Source organism: Callorhinchus milii, unplaced genomic scaffold (assembly GCF_018977255.1).
Source record: "Callorhinchus milii isolate IMCB2004 unplaced genomic scaffold, IMCB_Cmil_1.0 Scaffold7, whole genome shotgun sequence".
NCBI lineage: Eukaryota > Metazoa > Chordata > Chondrichthyes > Chimaeriformes > Callorhinchidae > Callorhinchus > Callorhinchus milii.
Genome location: NW_024704748.1, coordinates 18,984,351 through 19,003,416, shown reverse-complemented (window position 1 = coordinate 19,003,416; position 19,066 = coordinate 18,984,351). Strand labels below are relative to the sequence as shown.

The window sequence follows — 19,066 nt, the reverse complement described above, 5'->3', positions numbered from 1 at the left end:
ACAATACACTGCTATCATAATGTTTTATGAAGGAACTCTTGTCCTTGGGTGCAAGCACAGCCTGAAGGTCAGTAACATAAACTGATCAATTTTGGTTCAAGCGCTCTACACAAATCAAACAAACCTTGTAAGTATGGTAGTATCTGTAGCAGTCTTGACACCAGAGCACAAATCATTTTGACACAATGATACAGCTTTTAAGGAGAAAGTTCATGGATAATTAGGCATCTCATAACAAACCTGAGTGGATCAGACTGGTTCTCTGAATGGGTAATACTATCAGCTGGAAGTCAGGAATTTAGGCCAATATTGTCTTGTGACAAGATAAATCTTATTTATAGGGAGGGGGAAGCTGTTCTTTTGGAATGCTGCAGAGACAAATTGCATTCCTCGTAAATTACGCACATGCACATAACTTTTTGTTGGCTTCATACTTCATACCTTTGCATTGGATCTCAATGTGGATAAACCAACATGCAGATAGTCAGTGTGCACGTACACCGTGTTCTGCTCTATTTGGTAGCTAGCACAAAAGATTGTCTGGAGCGGCTATGACTACTTTCTCCTTGTATACTTTAGGACTTCAGGTTTCAATTACAACAGTCCTATACTGTTGTTAGTTTCTGTTTTAAATGCTGGTGCTTGTTCCCCCACTGGAGCTAACCGCTCTAATCCTATTTCCTTGTACCCTTTAACACTGAAGACTATTGTCCATGATTTTCTCAGCTGATCCAATTATTGTGCATCTGCGCTCTGAGCTCACAGATGGCTTGTGACCCTTATGCTGTTACAAATGTGTGTGCTTTCCAACTGTAAAGTGGATGTTGCAACTTGGACCAGCAATTTGTACAGTTTATTTACAGTCAATTAGGAGAAAGACTAAGCCATTTAATAGTGATATTACAAAGACTTCTATTAACAAAGTATTATACGGTTGCCATTTGAGTTTTGAGCCCCATTTCCTATTCACTAGAATCAACAGTTTACAGTGTATTATTTATATGGCTCTGGTCTTTTGCTATAGTCTTGTATTACACTCTTTCTCTCTTCCTCTCCTGAGGACTTTTTGACTAATTTCCACTGGGGATGATTTCCACAAATGCTGATTTGCTTCCATGGTCACCTAGGTTTAAATGGGAATATTCCACTTGTGAGGTTTGACAGTATTGGCAGACTATTGAACTGAGGAGAAGGGGAACATTGCATCTAATCATGTCCTCATCTGATGTCTACATTCGTTTTCCAGTATGATCTATTCTGAATATTAGAATTGTTTTTCGGCCCCTCCCACACCTTTTTCCTAACTTGGAGCCCCTGAGGGTAATTAGGTGTCCTGGCTGAGATCAACCACCTGAGCTGAGTGGGCTACAGCCTGCAATACTGTATGATTTATCACAAGACTGCGTTTGGGTGCTTTTACCACTCAGGAAACTTGTTTAGCTTTTTTTTACAATGGAACCTATTGTGTGATTTGCCTGTCATTACCAGGATTTGAGATCCTCTCCACCCTCTGTGTTGATAGATATTTATTCTCGTGCTCTTTTATACTGACATCTGATTCCTGGTTCTACCATACTGAGTTGCGCATTAAAATTAGTTTAGTTTTCTAGTGGTTCTCAGGCAATGATGATTATTGACGTGTTCAGGCAGCCAGGGATCTGGAGGTGAATTTTTAAAAAAAATATTGTGGAGAATTCTACATACGTTTCTCATTTTTAATCTTCTGCATATAGCAACAACAAAATAAACTTTGTTTTGCGAAGAATAAACAAGTAATTAGTACGTAATTAGTACGTCCACAGGCTGCAGATAATCCAGAACTCTGCAGCCCGTTTCCTCTCCCGCACCAAACTCCGTGACCCCATTTCCCCCATTCTTGCCCGAATCCATTGGCTCTCTATCCTTTAGAAGATCCAGTTCAAAATCCTAGTCCTCACCTACAAAGCCCTCAATGGTCTCGCCCCACCCTATCTCTGTAACCTCCTAACCCCCTACCAACCCGCCCGCACCCTCCGCTCAGCCAGCTCCAGCCTGCTCCATGACCCCCGACCCACCCGCCCCACCATTGGCAGAAGAGCCTTCAGCCACTCTGCCCCCAATCTCTGGAACTCCATCCCACAATCACCCCGCCTCACCCCCTCCTTAGCCTCCTTCAAGTCCTGCCTCAAAACCCTCCTCTTTGACCATGCCATCGGTCTCCCCCCTTCCCCTCCCCTCCTTTCTCCCTCCCTAACCCCAGCTTGGGTCTGAAATGCTGTACACTGTCCAGCGCCTTGGGACATCCTCCCGACGTGAAAGGGGCTATACAGATGTAATCTTGTTGTTGTAAATGTGATATTGATTTGTGAGTCATAAAGAAACCTGTTGTTCAGAATTGCATTCTGAAGCAGTGTACAATTGAAGCAGCTTGGTCAAGCTAACACATTAACGACTATAAATACCACTTCCCTTAACAGGAAAAGAATTGTTATTCTGAAGAATGTCCGTTTAGTCTTTCCACTAAAGAAAGGATGTGACTATTAGAATCCTGACTCACCCTTGAATACAGTAGGTTGAAGCACCAGATTACATATAACATTCTTGAGACACACCCAATTTTACAAGTTATTTTCTTTTGCCATTTGAATTGCATTACTCTAGTCTGACAACTTGCAGGATGGAAATTATTATAATTCAACACTGTTCAGAAGTAGTTATTTGCCTTGGCATAATTTTTCAGTCAGCACTGCACGCCTCATTTTGTTAGTGCGGACAGCTAACGTGCAGAAATGGTTTGGAAGGCAACAGAGGAGTGGCTTTCAGCAAAATCAGTAAGTGTTTCTCTGAATTCTTATTTCAATGTTCCTTTTTTTATTGTTCTTTTGACTTACTATCACAGTTTAGAGTTTCAGTCATTTTGTTTAAAAAATTAGGACTTTGAAGATTTATTATAACTAAAACATTCAGACCAGCTGGAAACTATGTGCTTGAACTATACAGAGCTGAGTTGAGCCAAATGTGAGCTAATCATTGAAGGAAACCATCCTTACATTCACTTTTTTAAAAAAAATCTAGCTGGCATCATGTAGGTTTATTATTCTTAAATTTTTCAAACATTTTGCAAATAAGTTGAGGTCTGTAAATACACTAAATTATAAAGTATATGTTTAGGAGAATTTCTAAAGTTAATAAGCTGTACTTATTTTTTGCTTTAGCTTTGAAGCACTTATTTATTTCATAAGATTGCTCGTAGTGTTTCATGAGAACCCGACCTCCTTGGGGCCCTTTCTCTTTATATTTTTGTATAAATAGTACAGAAAAAAAAAATAAAAACTTGCAGTTATACAGCACCTTTACCATAGGGTGATGGTCTCGAGCCACCTTACAGAGATTGTCTCAGATACCGAGTAGGATGGGTGGGGTGGGGGTTGGGAAGGAGATGACTGGAGGCAGAGGGGGAGAGGAATGCACAGCAGACCAAAATTGTCTGAGTGTACAGGGGAGTGAGGCTGGAAATTGTCATAGAGGAAAGGAGGGAGGAGTGAGAGTGTGCATTTGTAAGTAAGGATGAAGAGTTGACCCACTGGGAGATTGGGAGACAGTGGAGCCTGACAAGGCCAGGGGTGATTAGCAAGCAAAGCTTTGTGAGGGCAAGAATGTGAGCAGGAGAAGATGGTGTATATATTAACTTAGCATGACTCATTAGTGGGGAATATATTATAAACTGTATCCAGAATGAAGGATGATTATGGTAATATCCAATTCAGCTCTATTTTAATGTTTTTGAATAGTTAGTGGGTGTAACTGTTTTGGTTAGCTGCTTATTTGTGTAACTACATTCTGATGGTAGATCAGAGCAACTGTTAATAACACTAACAAATGAAGTTATGATATGCTGCAATGTATGCTGTTTAATGGAAAGCATCTAGCGGTTGATAGATAGCACATGTAGTGCTGGAGAGATTAGCAGGAAATTCCTTTTTCAGTGTGGAAAATACAGATAAGAATGGTTCTGTACTAAATATTTGGGTGGGTTGGCTTAGCTGTTTGGTAACTTCCGAACAGCTGTACAGTGTTAATTTTATACGTTCACAGCTGAAGAAGCTCTGTTCAGTACAACCCACAGTACACTCTATCTATTGCAACTGTCAGTAGTAATGCCCGTTACAAGGGTCTCAATTGGAGTTGAAACAGGTGGATTGAGTCTTTTATCTTCTCTTGCTAATGATTAGTTTTAATTTCTGCGATTAGCCATCATTAATTTACTGACTGTTGTTGAAGATAGTCATCAAATCCATAACTGCATAATTACCTTAACCTTAAAGTTCGACAATTCATTTAATATTGTAATGCATAGAATTCATTTACATTTATTAAGTTTATCAGGGTAATTTTATTGTTTTGCGTCTACTTTTGTACCAACATGGCTTTCGGTACACTTGTCCATTACCATTTTGATACGTTGTCAGAATCCTGGCCTAGTGTTTACAATACATCATATGCTTTTATCCAAAAGTCATGCAAGTATAGTTGCAAAATAGATCTGTACATCTATGTACAAATAGGAATGCTTTCCTGGGTGTGTTCTTTGTATTGGAATCCTGATTATTTGCAGATAATATAAAGAGGCGTGATTGTTTAATGTAAAATTTCTCTTTGCAGAAAACGATACGTTTTATTTTCTAGTATGCATAAAATCGCTCAAATTGTATATAATCCTTTTTTAATCTGTACTTTGACAACTGGTGTACGTTTTACTGAACTCCATACATAATCCCTTCAAAAAAATAAAAACAAAATAATAATAATTTGGTCACTCAATCCACGACTGTTTTTGGGACACTGCTGTGCGCAATTGGCTGCTGTGTTTCACCCACGAAATATACAGCCAATTCACTTCGCAGTATATTCTGTGAAGCGCTTTGAGACGTCTCGAAGACTTGATAAGGCACTATATCAAATGCAAGGACTATTATTATCATATTTTGTTTTTTCAGATGAAGGTCTGTTCAGAAATTAGCCCCACTATGTATTTATATACAGAAAGTTCCCCTTTCCGATAAAGCAGCTTTCATGTAACTCCAGCACCACTTCTGCTTTGTCTTAGATTCTTTCAGTGCAAGATTTACCACACAGAATGTGCATTAGGTTGGCTGTTACTGGCTTGTCGGCACTCAAGATGGAGCTATGAAATCAATTCACTAACTTTACTTAACTATTTGCATTTGCTTTTCTTATTTGGGGCAGAAAATCTTATTGGACTTTGATGTATTATTGTAAAATGGAAAATTGGAATATCCTGACATTTACTTTTAAACTATTTTTCTCCTCCAGATTTACTCCTTCACACAAACCTCGCCTCACAATAAGTTCCAGTAATATGTCTGAAACACAAGCATTCTGATGCACCCACGATGTGCTAGCTGAGAGAAAACAGCAAACCAAATCACCAGAATATGTGCCAAACAAGAATCGTATAATACTGTGTGTTGATGTACTCTAGATGATATGAACGAGCCAAGAAAGGATCAAATTATTTTGCCCAACAAGAGTAAAATAATGGTGTGGAAGATGCTACTGCTGACTCGTGCTTGCTGTTAATTTTGCTGATGTTTGATTATCATGTTGGACTCCATTTACTGCTGAGATGATGGAGGTGGGGAAATGGTCATCCAAAGAAGTGCTCGCCTGGTTGACGGAACATGGCATGCAGGAGTATTCCGATGCATTTCATAACCAGCTAAATGGCCATGACTTGTTAAAACTGTCTCAGCAAGATTTCCAGAGACTGCCCTTGTCTCACATTGCATCAGACAATGGACAGCAACTGTTAGAAAAAATCGAAACGTTAAAGATTGAGCATCACATAGAAGCACACAAAAACGGACATGCAAATGGACATCTTTGCACAGGGAATGATATCAATAATAAAACCAAAAGGAACGGCTTGGCGAACGGTTTTCGTAAAGAAATGGTTCAAATCCCCATGCCGGAACTGGAGCGACTTCAGACACCTCTGGAATGGTGGAAGACTGGTGTAGCTTTCCTTTATGCAGTTTTTTGTTTTCTACTCACAACAGTGATGATTTCAGTTGTTCACGAACGTGTGCCTCCCAAGGAGGAACAACCTCCTCTTCCAGACAAATTTTTTGACTATTTTAACAGGGTAGAATGGGCCTTCTCCATTTGTGAAATCAATGGGATGATACTTGTAGGATTGTGGCTTGTTCAGTGGGTGCTAATGAAATACAGGTAAGTGCAAACTGCGATCGGATTTAATCTCTGAAGCATGCTAAATGTAATTCTAGTTAATCAAAAATACAGTATATATGAAATATTTGTGAATTCAAATAATTCCTCCTTTCACATTCCATAAAACAATTTCTAATTGTAATTCTAGTTATTCATAAATACAGCATATATGAAATATTTGTATATTCAAATAATTCCTCCTATCGCATTCTATAAATCTATTTGTTTGGTTATCAAACCATACCCTATGACAAATAATTAACATAAACATGACTGTAGCATCATTGCTAAGGAATGCCAAGAAATTTGAAGTTACTTTCCAAAGTTTAATAAGATATTTGGGAATTGGGAGTCTCCATGAAGATCTTTGTATTATGATGACAGTTTTAGGAAATTGAATAAAATACCATTTAAAGTGTCATGATTCAGATTTTTAATATCTGAAGCATTAAAAATGTAGACTTGACATCAACTGTTTCTGCAAAATCTATGGATATAAATGCAAAAATTGCAAAGTTTCAAGTGAATTTAAAGATTGGAAGATATTTTCTTCTCTACTCTCTCTGCCCTCTACCCCCACCACACAAAACACACCACACACACACGCACACATATAGAAATACACTTCCATCAACAGCAGCTGATTAACCAGGGATTAACCTTTTTTTAAAAAAAAGGAAGACTAGGATGAATGCTTGTTTGGTTTTGAAAGGGATTGGGGATTATAAGGATTAGTCATAGATGGTTGAACATTATGGTTCCAGTCCAATGTAAGGAAGCAGGTTAGGGCTGTGTAAAGTGTAATGTTGACTTAATATGCTGTAGTGTTTGTATGTTTAGATGATTTAGGTATTACGGTAGATTTTTGAAGAGTTTTTCTTAATCTTTAGCTGTGGCTGCTCACTTCTGAATAAATTATATCACAACGCATCCAGAGCACTGCAAATTTTATTCAAGTGCTCCATTTGAAGCAGTAGGTTTGCAATGCTTGTTTTTTCTCATTGCAAATTTCTATCTTTAGAATCGAGGCATTTTATTCAGAAACTTTCTAATTTTACTTATTGTGCTTCATATGGTTGCTAGTATGAGAGAAAATATTGTATATTTGACTGGTGTGGGTGTACTACATTTAGCCCTGGTGTCTCTAAATCAGGGGAAGAAACAGCTAGCCAGGCTGTTTCTCCAGAAGTCTACATATTTATATACTGTTAGTATGTTTGTGGGGGCTAGATAAGGATAGGATCAAGCTGGGCTGCCGTACCTTTCATTGATGGAATAGCCGGCCTGCATTCGCTATCTAGGTCACATATGTGTGGTATCTAAGCGCTGTCATCAACTGCAATGCTATACAAAACATTGAATGTTAGGGCAGAAACTTGAGGTTATTCACTTGGAGGTTTGGTAATTTTTGCATTGATGTCACTCCAGTTTTGCAATAACAGTGGAAATTAAGTAATGAGGGATTACTAAAGTGCTTAATGAAAATATATGTGCATTGAAGTATTATGGAAATCATATGAACAATATTTGTGTTAGTTGAATGTAGCATTAAAATATATTAGTTTTAATTCAAAAGTTTTAATGTTTTTTTTAAAAAATCAGATCCATTGTGGGTCGCAGATTTTTCTTCATAGTTGGCACGCTTTACCTGTACAGATGTATTACAATGTATGTTACAACACTTCCAGTGCCTGGCATGCACTTCAACTGTTCTCCAAAGGTAAGTTCTGATCAACATTCTACAACTGAGAACAACTAAATACAAGTTCTTACCTCTTGTAAAGGAATGTGTAGATTGTTATATTGCTAGGTTTAACTGTTTTCACTGTTATAACTAAGCCACAATATTTTAAACATTTTATCACAACTAATGAAAAGGTATCTTCAATAACAACAAGAATCATTGTTGTATTTGATATAGCACCATTTACGTTAAAAGGACATCTCAAGGCACTTTACAAGACATACTGTGAAGTGAATGTGTATTTTGTAGGCAAACACCAAATCTTGAATATTTATAAATAGTATGTACATTGGAATCCATTCAACTTTCTAAAAGAAGATGGAATATTTTAAAACAACTCTGTTAGGGTTCTTCCTGAGTATTTAAAACTAATTTATTCAAACAAGGATGCCCAAATTATTTACTGTGCTTAGGGAGACTGTTGAGATTTATTGCTGCCGGTTTATTTCATGGTGACATTCGACTCAGATTATATCTCCTGTTGATCAGGAAATTATTGTTTTTTATTTCTTCACTCATCTGAGTTAAAGGTGGTGTGTTACTGAATGAAGTCTAAGGAAACATTATTCTTAAGATTTATCCAGGGCTTGGGACGTCAATTTGCTTTTTTTTAAAAAGAGTAAAATAAGGTAGAATTCTAAAAATGTTATGTTAATCAGAGGTGATGAAAATGTGCACATTGACTTTTGTGTATATTAAATATTTTTACTGTTCTATATGTTGAGTACAATGTGGCATGGAGTTATTTAAAGTTTATCTACTTCCAGAAGGGCATAGAATTACCAGTACTCAGTGAAGACTATTCTATAGGGAATTACAGTTTGTTGCCTTGTACCATAGCAACCAATTTGCTGTATACAGTTACTCCATTTTTTTCCCTCTTTAAACACATTAATCTTACAGTGGAATGCATTTACAGGCTTCGTGTAATCTCAAGATTATCTTGGTCATGTGGAAATCCTATAAATATTTGAACTGTATCATGCTGATTCATTTAATCCTAGCAGTCTTGTAGTCATTTACACTCATTGAGTCTCATAGAAATCCATTATTTTAACGTTGCTATTTCAGAGGTTTACCCACTTTTGTTAGACATGGTTACCTGACACTATTTATGCTTTATCGTTGAAGTGCACAAGTACCATGTAAATTGCTGCTTAAGAGACACCATGGGATTATTACCCATCAGAATAATTAATTGATTCCTGTGGAGTATAGTCGCAAATCTGCATGTGATATTTTAAAGTATAAATTGAGTTTGGTTATTTAAAAGTACAGTGTTATGTGTGCATTTAATCAGAAGGTCACACAAAATCTCAAAATCAGGAGTATGCCATGACTTTACAGCAAGGATATTTTCAAAAGTGCTTATCTTGTATTCAGTGAAACGCTTGTGATTTGATTTTGAGTGGTTCTATGTAAAGGCTATTGGGGAATCCATAGCTACAGTTGCTCAAAACATACTGTCACCACACCACTATCTTGCTGAAGAGCAGTGTTCTAATGTTCTAATTATCAGGACATTAACTGAAACAATTTATGAATTGAGCATCTTTGAGGTAATTATTGAAAATTCTAGAAATGGTATGCAATTATATTTCACGTTCTTAAAGCATAAATTAATTATTTTACGAGGGTTTTTTAAATATTAATTTTCAATTTGTGGGCAGGCTGGCTCAAGGAAAGAGGTAACATTTTTATGGCTTGTCATTTTTCCATGCAAGACTTAGGCCATTTAAATTTGGCTCGTAGGGTCAAAGGTGATTTTTAAAAAAAAAATGCATATTTGTTATCAAGGTGAGGAATGTTAGTACAGTATTGGGGAACAAAAACATTTCCATTTTTGATGCCAAGTATCAAAATTGAGCAATCCCTGGTGAATAAAACAGTTAGATGCAGATTAAAGCTTCCTTCTGCTCCACCCAATAATTCGAACCCGGCTTCCGAAGAGCATCGCTAAGTCATCTGGGTGGAGTTTCATTCATGCCCACACCAGCTGTCCCTATTGCCATTTACCTGACTTTACGAGATTCTATTTGATAACAAAATGCTGAAGGCAGAACTTGCATTCTTGCAGATATTTGAAAGGCCACATTGTGCATGGTGGTTTCATTGGCCAATGAATGTGTTGAAGTAATAATTTCTTATTAGCAGACTGTTTGGTTTACCAGAACTGCTTGTGCCCTGAACAGTACAGGTTTAAATGTTTTATGCAGTTTGTGCTTTTCACTGCTATGACATTTTGGTTTTCTGTGCAATTGAAGTGGACATAGAACTCTAAAGAAGCCTTCTGTAAGAATATTAATTTAAATTGTACATATTTAAGATTTTATTATATTTTGAACTTGGTGAATTGTGCATTTTGATTTAAATTTTCTCATTATTTTGCAGCTGTTTGGAGATGTAGAAGCACAGATTAGAAGAATTATGAAGATGATAGCTGGAGGTGGACTGTCAATCACAGGAGCGCACACCATGTGTGGAGATTACCTGTATAGTGGGCACACAGTTATGCTAACCCTCACCTACCTATTTATCAAAGAGTGTAAGTTTTATTCTACAGAAAATTATGTTTGTGATAAATGTAAATTAATGTTTTGCACATTCCACAGTAGACCAAAATAGACCAAACCAGCACAACAGGTCTAAAAGCTGGGATCTCATGTACTTAACAGTTTTGAAGATGTCTTATCAATGAAACAGATTTTCTAATTGGGTGTGGAATAAGTCCTTCAATTTTTAGCTAGTTTACTACCAATTCTCCTTGGTGCATCTTCATTGACGCAAGCACGTCTAGCTGCACATTGACCCAGCGGTGCATTGTTAATCCATCACGTCACCATATAAAATAAAACTAGTCCCTTGGTACACGGCATCACTTATCTGACATTGCTAGTTATAATGGAAATCTACCCTACAGATATGAAATGTCACTTGAGTTACTTCCCAAGCAACAGAGGAACATTTTTTAGGCCCCGGAGAACAATGTGCTGCATTGATCGCTTCTACGTGAAAGAAGCTTTCTTGACGTACTGCCATACTGAATTATTGAGTTAGGGATGAGTAGACCTGTGACAGAACAGTGATGATGCTGTTGCCAATAGATAGTGGTGCTGGTGAATTGTCTTGGTTTATAATATCCAGATATTCCCTCATTTTAACAAGAAATGGAGGGGTTAAGAGTTCAGGGCTTGGGAAGGAAGGGGGTAAGAAAGAGAAGATGGTTCAGAGTATTATGCAAAATAAAAAAAAAATGACCTTTAGATGGGTTTTAAGAGGGAAAATGGGATATAGCAGTAGAAAGAGAGATCTAAATAAACTGTCAAGCCACTAAATAATAATTGGCAACTGGTAACGATAGGCTTTCAAACTGATCCAGTAGATGGATAGCAGCTTGTAGAAATGAACAAGATTACAGGAACTAGCAAGGCGATAATCAGAGGAAATTAAATTTTCCAGAAGTGAATTGGTTAGCTCGGGGACAACGAAAAGGGAGGGGTGAACATAAAAGAATTTTCAGGCATAAACACTGGCTACATCTTGACACATGTGATTTTGTTGTCATGTAGAAATTAAATTTGCCATGGCAGATGCTAAATTAGATTTAGTGCATCAACTGAACAGTGACTTGGAAGTGGGTAAACACTTGGGCTCTAGTGATAGTTCGATTTGATACAATATTAAAAAATAAAATCAAAAGTAATAGTACAGGGTTCCATGGATTTAAGATTATCAGGTTTTGAATCTATGAGAAGTGGAATTAAATGGGAAATTAAAGTAGAAAATAAAACAAAACAATTGAGATATTTAAAACAGATTTAGGGGATTTAGGTGGCAAAAAAAGAGATCAAGCATGGCAAAAAATAATATGTAATTGGGGAAAAGCTTGAGTGATTATATTTAATGCAAATGTATTCATTTAAAGAATACATATGATCTGAAAGAAGTGAACATGGCTTTAAAAGATGTAGTCCATATCTCATGAGTCCAATAGAATTTTTTTAAGGAAGAAATTGAAGGAATGAGTGTTATCTAATATACGTATTTCTGTGGCTTACACATCAAAATTGAGCCAATTAATTTTACCAGGATACAAATATGGATCTCTGATATTTTTATTCGCTTTGTGAAAAGCTGAAATTCATTGAAGTGGATCTATTAGGATTTTATGAACATTAGCAGATTAACAGACTGAATTAAAATCCAAATTACAGATAACCGCCCATTATTGCATGTTTTAAACTGAATTAAAGCCCTTTTGACTGTGATATTGTTATAATGATGGATGTAATGTTACACTGGTGAAAGAATCATAGCGATACAATGGGTGCATTACTGCATGGGTGTGGTAAATTTGTGATGGTACTTATTGTTAGTTATATTTTATGGCAAGGTAAATATGCAGGAGCTGTTAAGCACCACAATAGTCCAAGTATTTAAATTTAGTACAGAGGGGAATTTCTCAATTGATGGTCCTAATTTATGTATGTTTTTCTTTCTCTCAGATTCTCCAAAGCGTTTTTGGTGGTATCCCTGGATCTGTTGGACTCTCAGCATCGTTGGAATTCTCTGTATTCTTCTGGCCCATGACCACTATACTGTGGATGTGTTAGTAGCATATTATATCACGTCCCGACTTTTTTGGTGGTACCATACCATGGCCAATCAGCAAGTAAGTCATGGAATCAGTACACCATCGCTCTCTGTTTGTCTTGTTCAATAGTGTTCGTTTCAACTCTATGTGAAAAAAAATCACAACCAGCGATATAATGGGTCATGTTCGGCAGCTGGCTCTTCAGCGTTCATTGCGCATGCGTGCAGAAAAGTGAAATGTCAGTAAGAGGGTGTTGAAGATGGAGCAGGGGCAGAAAACCTATCAGGTTTTATCTTCCCTAGTCCTGGGAAGCAAGTCCAGCCCAATTTAACCTCCTTGCAGCCATAGTTGAAACCAACAAACTCAATATGGACTGGAATTTGAACCAGTGAGCTCCTGGTCTGTCAGTTCAACTACACTATCGGGGGATGCCCCATAATTTGTTTTTTAAACTAGTAAAAAAAGACACAGCCTCTGGGTAATAGAGAAGCAAAGGTGTAATTTTGAGAGTATGTATAAATGTATGAACTGTTTAACTGGTAATATCGGTTTTAGTGCCTCAATATGTATAGATTATTTTCCTACGTTACAGTGCATTTAATCTATAAACGCTAACACACATAATTATTTCCTATCTTTTAAGGTATTAAAAGAACCCTCCCAGAAAAATTTTCTATCCAGAGTGTGGTGGTACAGATTCTTTCGGTTTTTGGAAAGCAATGTTCAAGGGATTGTACCTCGCTCATATCAATTGCCATTTTTGTGCTCATCGATCTCACAGTTCTTTGGGAGACAAGTTAAATACAGCAGATTAGTGAACGACACATAACAGCAGGCAACATGAAGGGACTGTGCAAGAGTGCTGAAAATAACCCTTGAGCTGATGCCATAGTGAACTTTTTGCTGGTTCATGTCTTGCAACATTTACTTAAGTGTTCCAATTAACTGGTCAGCACTGTGATCTTTCCAAAGGACTAAATAGAACACAAAAGATTGACATGCACTGTATATTTTTTTTTGTTAATTGTCTGTCTGTCTTTGTGTATGCCATAAATACAAAATCACGTTCCATTATATCTGATATTAACTGCATCAGTGGCAATTGTATTTTGTCTGCTAGTGATTTCTTTAGGATATGTGTGCACAATTTTCTGGGAATAAATTGTATTTTTACAATCAGATATTCATCTTTAATAATTGTTGCCCTAAAGACTGGGCTTAAAGCCATTTTCCTAGAAATATTTAGCTATTAAAGGCAGTTGGTGAATGTAAGGATTGGGTTCGATTTGTGAACTTCGTGCATGCTGCAACCAATGTGGCAAAAGACAATTTTAAGTGCAAAAATGTTTTATAGCAATCATTCTTGTTATTTTTGTCAAATGAAAAGTGGCAGTGCAAAAAAAATTCTACTTAGCGTTTTGAAGTGATTTTTCAAGTGATTAAAAAGTATTAAGATATAATGGTGGATTCCAAAACTCGCTCACATTATATAGCAAGAATGAAATCAGCACTGGTTGGAAATTTTGACTGGTATTGTTTGTTTTATAGTGCCTTTTCTTGTCCTGATTGTATGGTCAGTAGCTGGTCTGAGATGCTGTATATGGAAAACTCAAAAACCTAAATGTACGTTACCCAGAAATATTGAGTTAATAATTAACTTTTGCAGCATTGCAAAATGTAAGCTCTACAGTGAGCAATCTGTTTTGTAGTGAATGTTTGTGCATTCTGTATGTCTTAAATACTTTTGAGATATTCGGTGCAAAATAAAATGGTAATGTTCAATTCACTAATTGTGGGCATGTCCTATTAGCTATATTACTGTACAGGTAAATTATTTTATTATATAAATGGGAAGTACTACAGAGCAAATATAAGTGTTGTTTCTCAACTTCCTTTTTATAGATTTTGCATTTTTCTTAAATATCAAGTCATAACGTGAAAGCAAAAAAAAATTGAATTTATGTGCAGTGGCACTGGAAAATTATCCATGTTTCAATGACCCTTTAGTGGGTAAATAATCAACAGAGATACTCTATTTCTATAAATTTTATTATATTTCTGCAAATAATGCATGTAGTCTTTAAATATCACCAAAATCAGATGTCTAGTGAAAAGGAAACCTCTACTTGCCAATGTGAGAAATAAATAGTTTTTTAATCGGAAAAATATGATCTCCATCTGTATTTTATGTGAGAGGAGTTCTTTTCTGTAGTTTTGTGTATACACCAAGGTGATATTTGTATTGTAATATAATTATGGTGAAGGATGGACAATAAAAAGCTTTAAATGTAAATATTTCTTTGATTAGTCTTGCTGCTTAAATTGTCATTTATTTATAAAATAAAGCATTGGTTTTTCAAATGAATTTTTTTTAAAATCTTGACTTAAAATTCAACACACGTTTTTAATTTTTCATTTGTTTTAGCAAATTGGATGAATGTAACAAACAGCATCTCTCTTCATAAATTGCTCCATTCCTGCTGTTCTGTTTGAATATTTCTATTGAGGCTTGATTCCATGTGAAATAAGGAGAGGACAGGAAACCAGCCAGGCCTGACCGCAACTTATTTGATGGGGTTAGCAATGATGCTCTTTTGTCAATGAATAATTGTGAACTTTTTCCAACCATAATAATAATGATCTTTGCATTTGATATAGCACCTTATCACGTCGTCGAGACGTCTCAAAGCGCTTCACAGGATATGTAAGTACAGGATTGACTGTTTTATCATGGGCAAATCGGGGCAGCCATATCCCACAAACAGTCATGGAGTGAGTGACTAATTTTATTTGGGGGATTTCTTGGCCATGATGACACTGGGAAAAACTCCTTTCTTTTTGAATAATGCCGTGGAATCTTTAACATCCACCTGAACAGTCATACAGAACCTGAAGGATGACACCTCTGACAATGCAACGCCCTCCCAGCACTGCTTTGGAGTGAGTGGTACCTTATACTATGCAATTCCAAGTCTTGACCTGGGGCTTGAACCCACATGGCCTCATTCAAATAATCAAGCTTGAACTCACAATCATCAGTATTTTTGGAAGGTTCATTCCTCTGTCCAGTTTACAACATGAACATGTTGAGGGTTTAGTCTCCTCCACCCCATTAATTTGTTATCTTTTTAATAAATATGGTTTATTGGTTATTCACTAAAACCTTTTCTCTGCCCTTTCTGATATAAGGTTGATCTGTACTTGCTACTTTCTGCATTATACCCCTGCTTATCTGAACTCAAATCAAATAATCAATTAATTATATTTTTAACCAAACGTGATTCTTCTCAATTCATTTAATAAAACCCCATGCAAAGAAATATTTGAACATGATTATTCATGTAACTGCTGAAAATCTTTACCTAATTTTGTACTTTGACTTGCTTCTCCCTTAGTTCAACATTTAAGATGAAGTGCTTTTTCTTACGTGTTGAAGATATTTCAACTTCAAGGAAAAACTCGAGGCAAAGCAAAAAAAAACTCCACAGCAATCTTTTTAAATAAACCAACTTGACAAGATAAAAGGTTTTATATAGAGAGAGGGCCAGTCTGCTCACCACAGACAATTGGCAATTGTCTGCTAGCTCAATAAATCAGATGACTTCTCTGACATTGTGGAATCATTACATACTGTTTCACCTTCATCCATGGATGAGTTTGACTTCTAACGCTTTTATCTTATACTTGGGTTTTAGTTGAAATAGTTTAAAACCCCTGCACGACAAGAGACAATTTAGAGATGCAATGAATGTGTCTTAACTAGTTGACTCCGTATGTTATACTTATTTTGATGATTGTTCTCAGTCTCTCAGTTTACCCTGAAGGCATTTTGCATTGTGTCCACTTATCTACACTGTTTACTGATCCGCAAAGGGACCAGTCGCAGTTAGTGTGGAATTTATTTGGCTCTCTGCTGCACTAGATCTGGCTGGTATCCAACGTGGAAATGCAGTATTATTCTTCCACAATTTGGATATCCCTTTAAAAGATTGCAATAAGTTTAAAAAGCAAGTGTCTTCACAACCAAGCATATGATTGCATAGCCTGTCTGGCTATATGCAGTTCATTGTCCTCCATGCCAAATTGCACTTAGTCTTGTCAAAAATGATGACCTGTCATTTTATAGCTAAATCAAAATCTGTCATTTATAGACAAAGCCACTAGGTGTCATTGTTCTCCATAATGGGATGTGTTACTTTAAACTGACTACGCCTTTTGCCCGGTTATAAATTGGATAATCAGACTCCATTTTAAAGGGAAGCAATGTTTAAAAAAACAACTGTTGTGTCTCAGTGAAATAGGGCAAGGCTTCATTACATTTAGTAAAATGTAGCCACTGTGAAAACAAGAACTCAAGAGATTTTATTGGATGAAAATGATATTTTCACTGTTTATTACTGAGTACACAATCTTTTCTTTGATTTGGCAATCCTTGGTGTGTGTCAATTTCTGTTAGTTTGTGTTTGCTGTTTGCCCACGGCCAACTTTTTTCTGCTAACGTGAGGAAATTCGGAATGCAATGATTACACAATTTGGAAGTAAGAAAGACCAGACTGCTCAAGTGAGGTTAAACTGAAAAAAACACATCTTCCACTGTGTTTATACTGCAGGGAGTGAGGCTCCATTATTCCCAGTGGTGTAAAAATATAAAAACAACCGATGTCTCAGCTACTTATCTCAAATGTGTGTTATCATCGTAAACATTTTTGTTGCTGGTCTATGTTTAGCATATGCAGCGTTAATTTGAGACTGTTTATCTGTCATACTATATGAGTGACTCATATTTTCCTATTTTTTAATTTCTAATTGTGTTTCAATTGTGTGTCCACTTACATGTGTTATGTGTATGTAACTCAATCTCCAATTTTACTCTATCTCTTCCCCCATCTCTCTCTTTCTATGAACTTTGCATGAAATACAAGGGACTTACACAGCGACAGTTAATGTTTTGCACAAGTGTATAGAGTTACACCGACAAATCTGTGTAAGATATGAGTATCAACAAGTAAAGCAGAGCATGATTATGTAGTTTGTCACTGAAGGAGGTGAAAAATGCTGTATTTTGTCCTCTTGAAGTTAAAACTTCTGTTTGCTTTTCTCGTATTTGGATAGGTTACAAGAACTCAAATCAAATATGGAATTGTTCTAACATGAGTTTCTTCACAATTACTATTGAGAGAAAAAAAATGTCTTTGTTTTGGCTGCTAAATGACTTGGCTATTATTACTGAGACACATGTTACAGTGTGATCGATCACAGATGTTATGTATTCTTGCCAAGTATCAAATTTCCATTTAAACCAATAATGAAGGATTGAAATGAACTCAAAAAAAGTCAATGACTTTGTTTCACTCTTCAATGTACTATAGTAATTCTGTGGACATTTAAAGCACATTTGAAGCATAATTTACGTTCTCTCAGTAAGAAAAATGCATGGTGCAAAGTTTTGCAGTATACTGTAATTTGCTTTTTTTTAAAAAAAAACTGCTGTAATCTATAGAATTAATGATGCAATTTGGGTAGTTTAGAATTGTATGCCATCTAATTGTTTTTTTTACACACAAAGAAGCTAAAATATTTTATGATAATTACAGTGGGTAAATTAGCTGTTACATGACAATCCCCCATGTGTGTACATACATAAATCATGTATGTTGAAGGTAAATCATTGGCAGTCTGGGATCCTGTAAGTCTGGGATGGATTTGAGTCCCAAGTCCTGGTAACAAAAGGCCAGTGTTACCTATTTTGGCACCCAGTCTTCTATTATGAGTATTTTCATCCCCTCTCAATTACTTGCCTTAAATCGTTCTCTTCACCGAACACAATCTTTCTTGATTTCTTCCAGTGATCGACTGAACTTGTTTTCTCTGACTTTGACTCTCCTATTTCTTCCAAGTTCCTAATAAGCCACCATAAATGCTATTTCAATTCCCTGCTTCTTACATTGACGCATGGTTCCCCGTCTAACTTCTTATTTCCTGGAAGAAATACCTTATTTTCCAAATAATTTCCCTTGTTCTTACTACCTAGACTTTCAAAACTCAAGTTTTTGATTTCCTAATTACAGAGAATGTGTGCATGAACCCAATGCAACACTGACTTTTTTTTATTAGTTTTATTGGTTGAAGCAAATTGACCAGAGATAGGCTTAACGCATGCCAGTGGAATTTTGTACTTTCATTAAGATTGCAATATACTGTATAACACAGAAAAATTGCTGAACAGACTCAATATATTGTCTCATTGTACCAGATCTTATCTGAGGTGCAAAAGAACAAACAAGATAAATTCAATGTCGTGAAAAAAGAAACAATCTCAGGATTTTAGCTTATTATTTGAATTCACATAGTTACAGTATTAAGATGTAAAATACAGTTTAACTTTGTTCTGTTACAGTATTCACATTACAAATTATATAAATGTGTCATAATTCTGAAAAGCTGAAAACTATAGGCTGTAGATAAGAAGTTTCTAATTATAATATTATTACAAAATC

General features: G+C 36.1%; 1 protein-coding gene across 3 annotated transcripts in view; it reads left to right on the top strand.

Annotated features, from left to right (window-relative positions):
- The window catches only part of sgms1b (sphingomyelin synthase 1b), a 36,173-nt gene extending 21,243 nt beyond the window's left edge, over nucleotides 1–14,930 (top strand). For 2 of the 3 annotated variants that reach the window (XM_042336769.1, XM_042336771.1), the window contains exons 4-8: nucleotides 5,314–6,231; nucleotides 7,834–7,951; nucleotides 10,367–10,520; nucleotides 12,481–12,647; nucleotides 13,213–14,930. In XM_042336769.1, the coding sequence (XP_042192703.1) occupies nucleotides 5,627–6,231; nucleotides 7,834–7,951; nucleotides 10,367–10,520; nucleotides 12,481–12,647; nucleotides 13,213–13,398 (1,230 nt within the window). In that variant the 5' untranslated portion in view covers nucleotides 5,314–5,626 and the 3' untranslated portion in view covers nucleotides 13,399–14,930. Of the gene's footprint in view, nucleotides 1–2,719; nucleotides 2,811–5,313; nucleotides 6,232–7,833; nucleotides 7,952–10,366; nucleotides 10,521–12,480; nucleotides 12,648–13,212 lie in introns of all 3 variants that reach the window. The other variant, XM_042336770.1, reaches the window with a different exon arrangement.
- The last annotated feature ends 4,136 nt before the right edge of the window (nucleotides 14,931–19,066 follow it).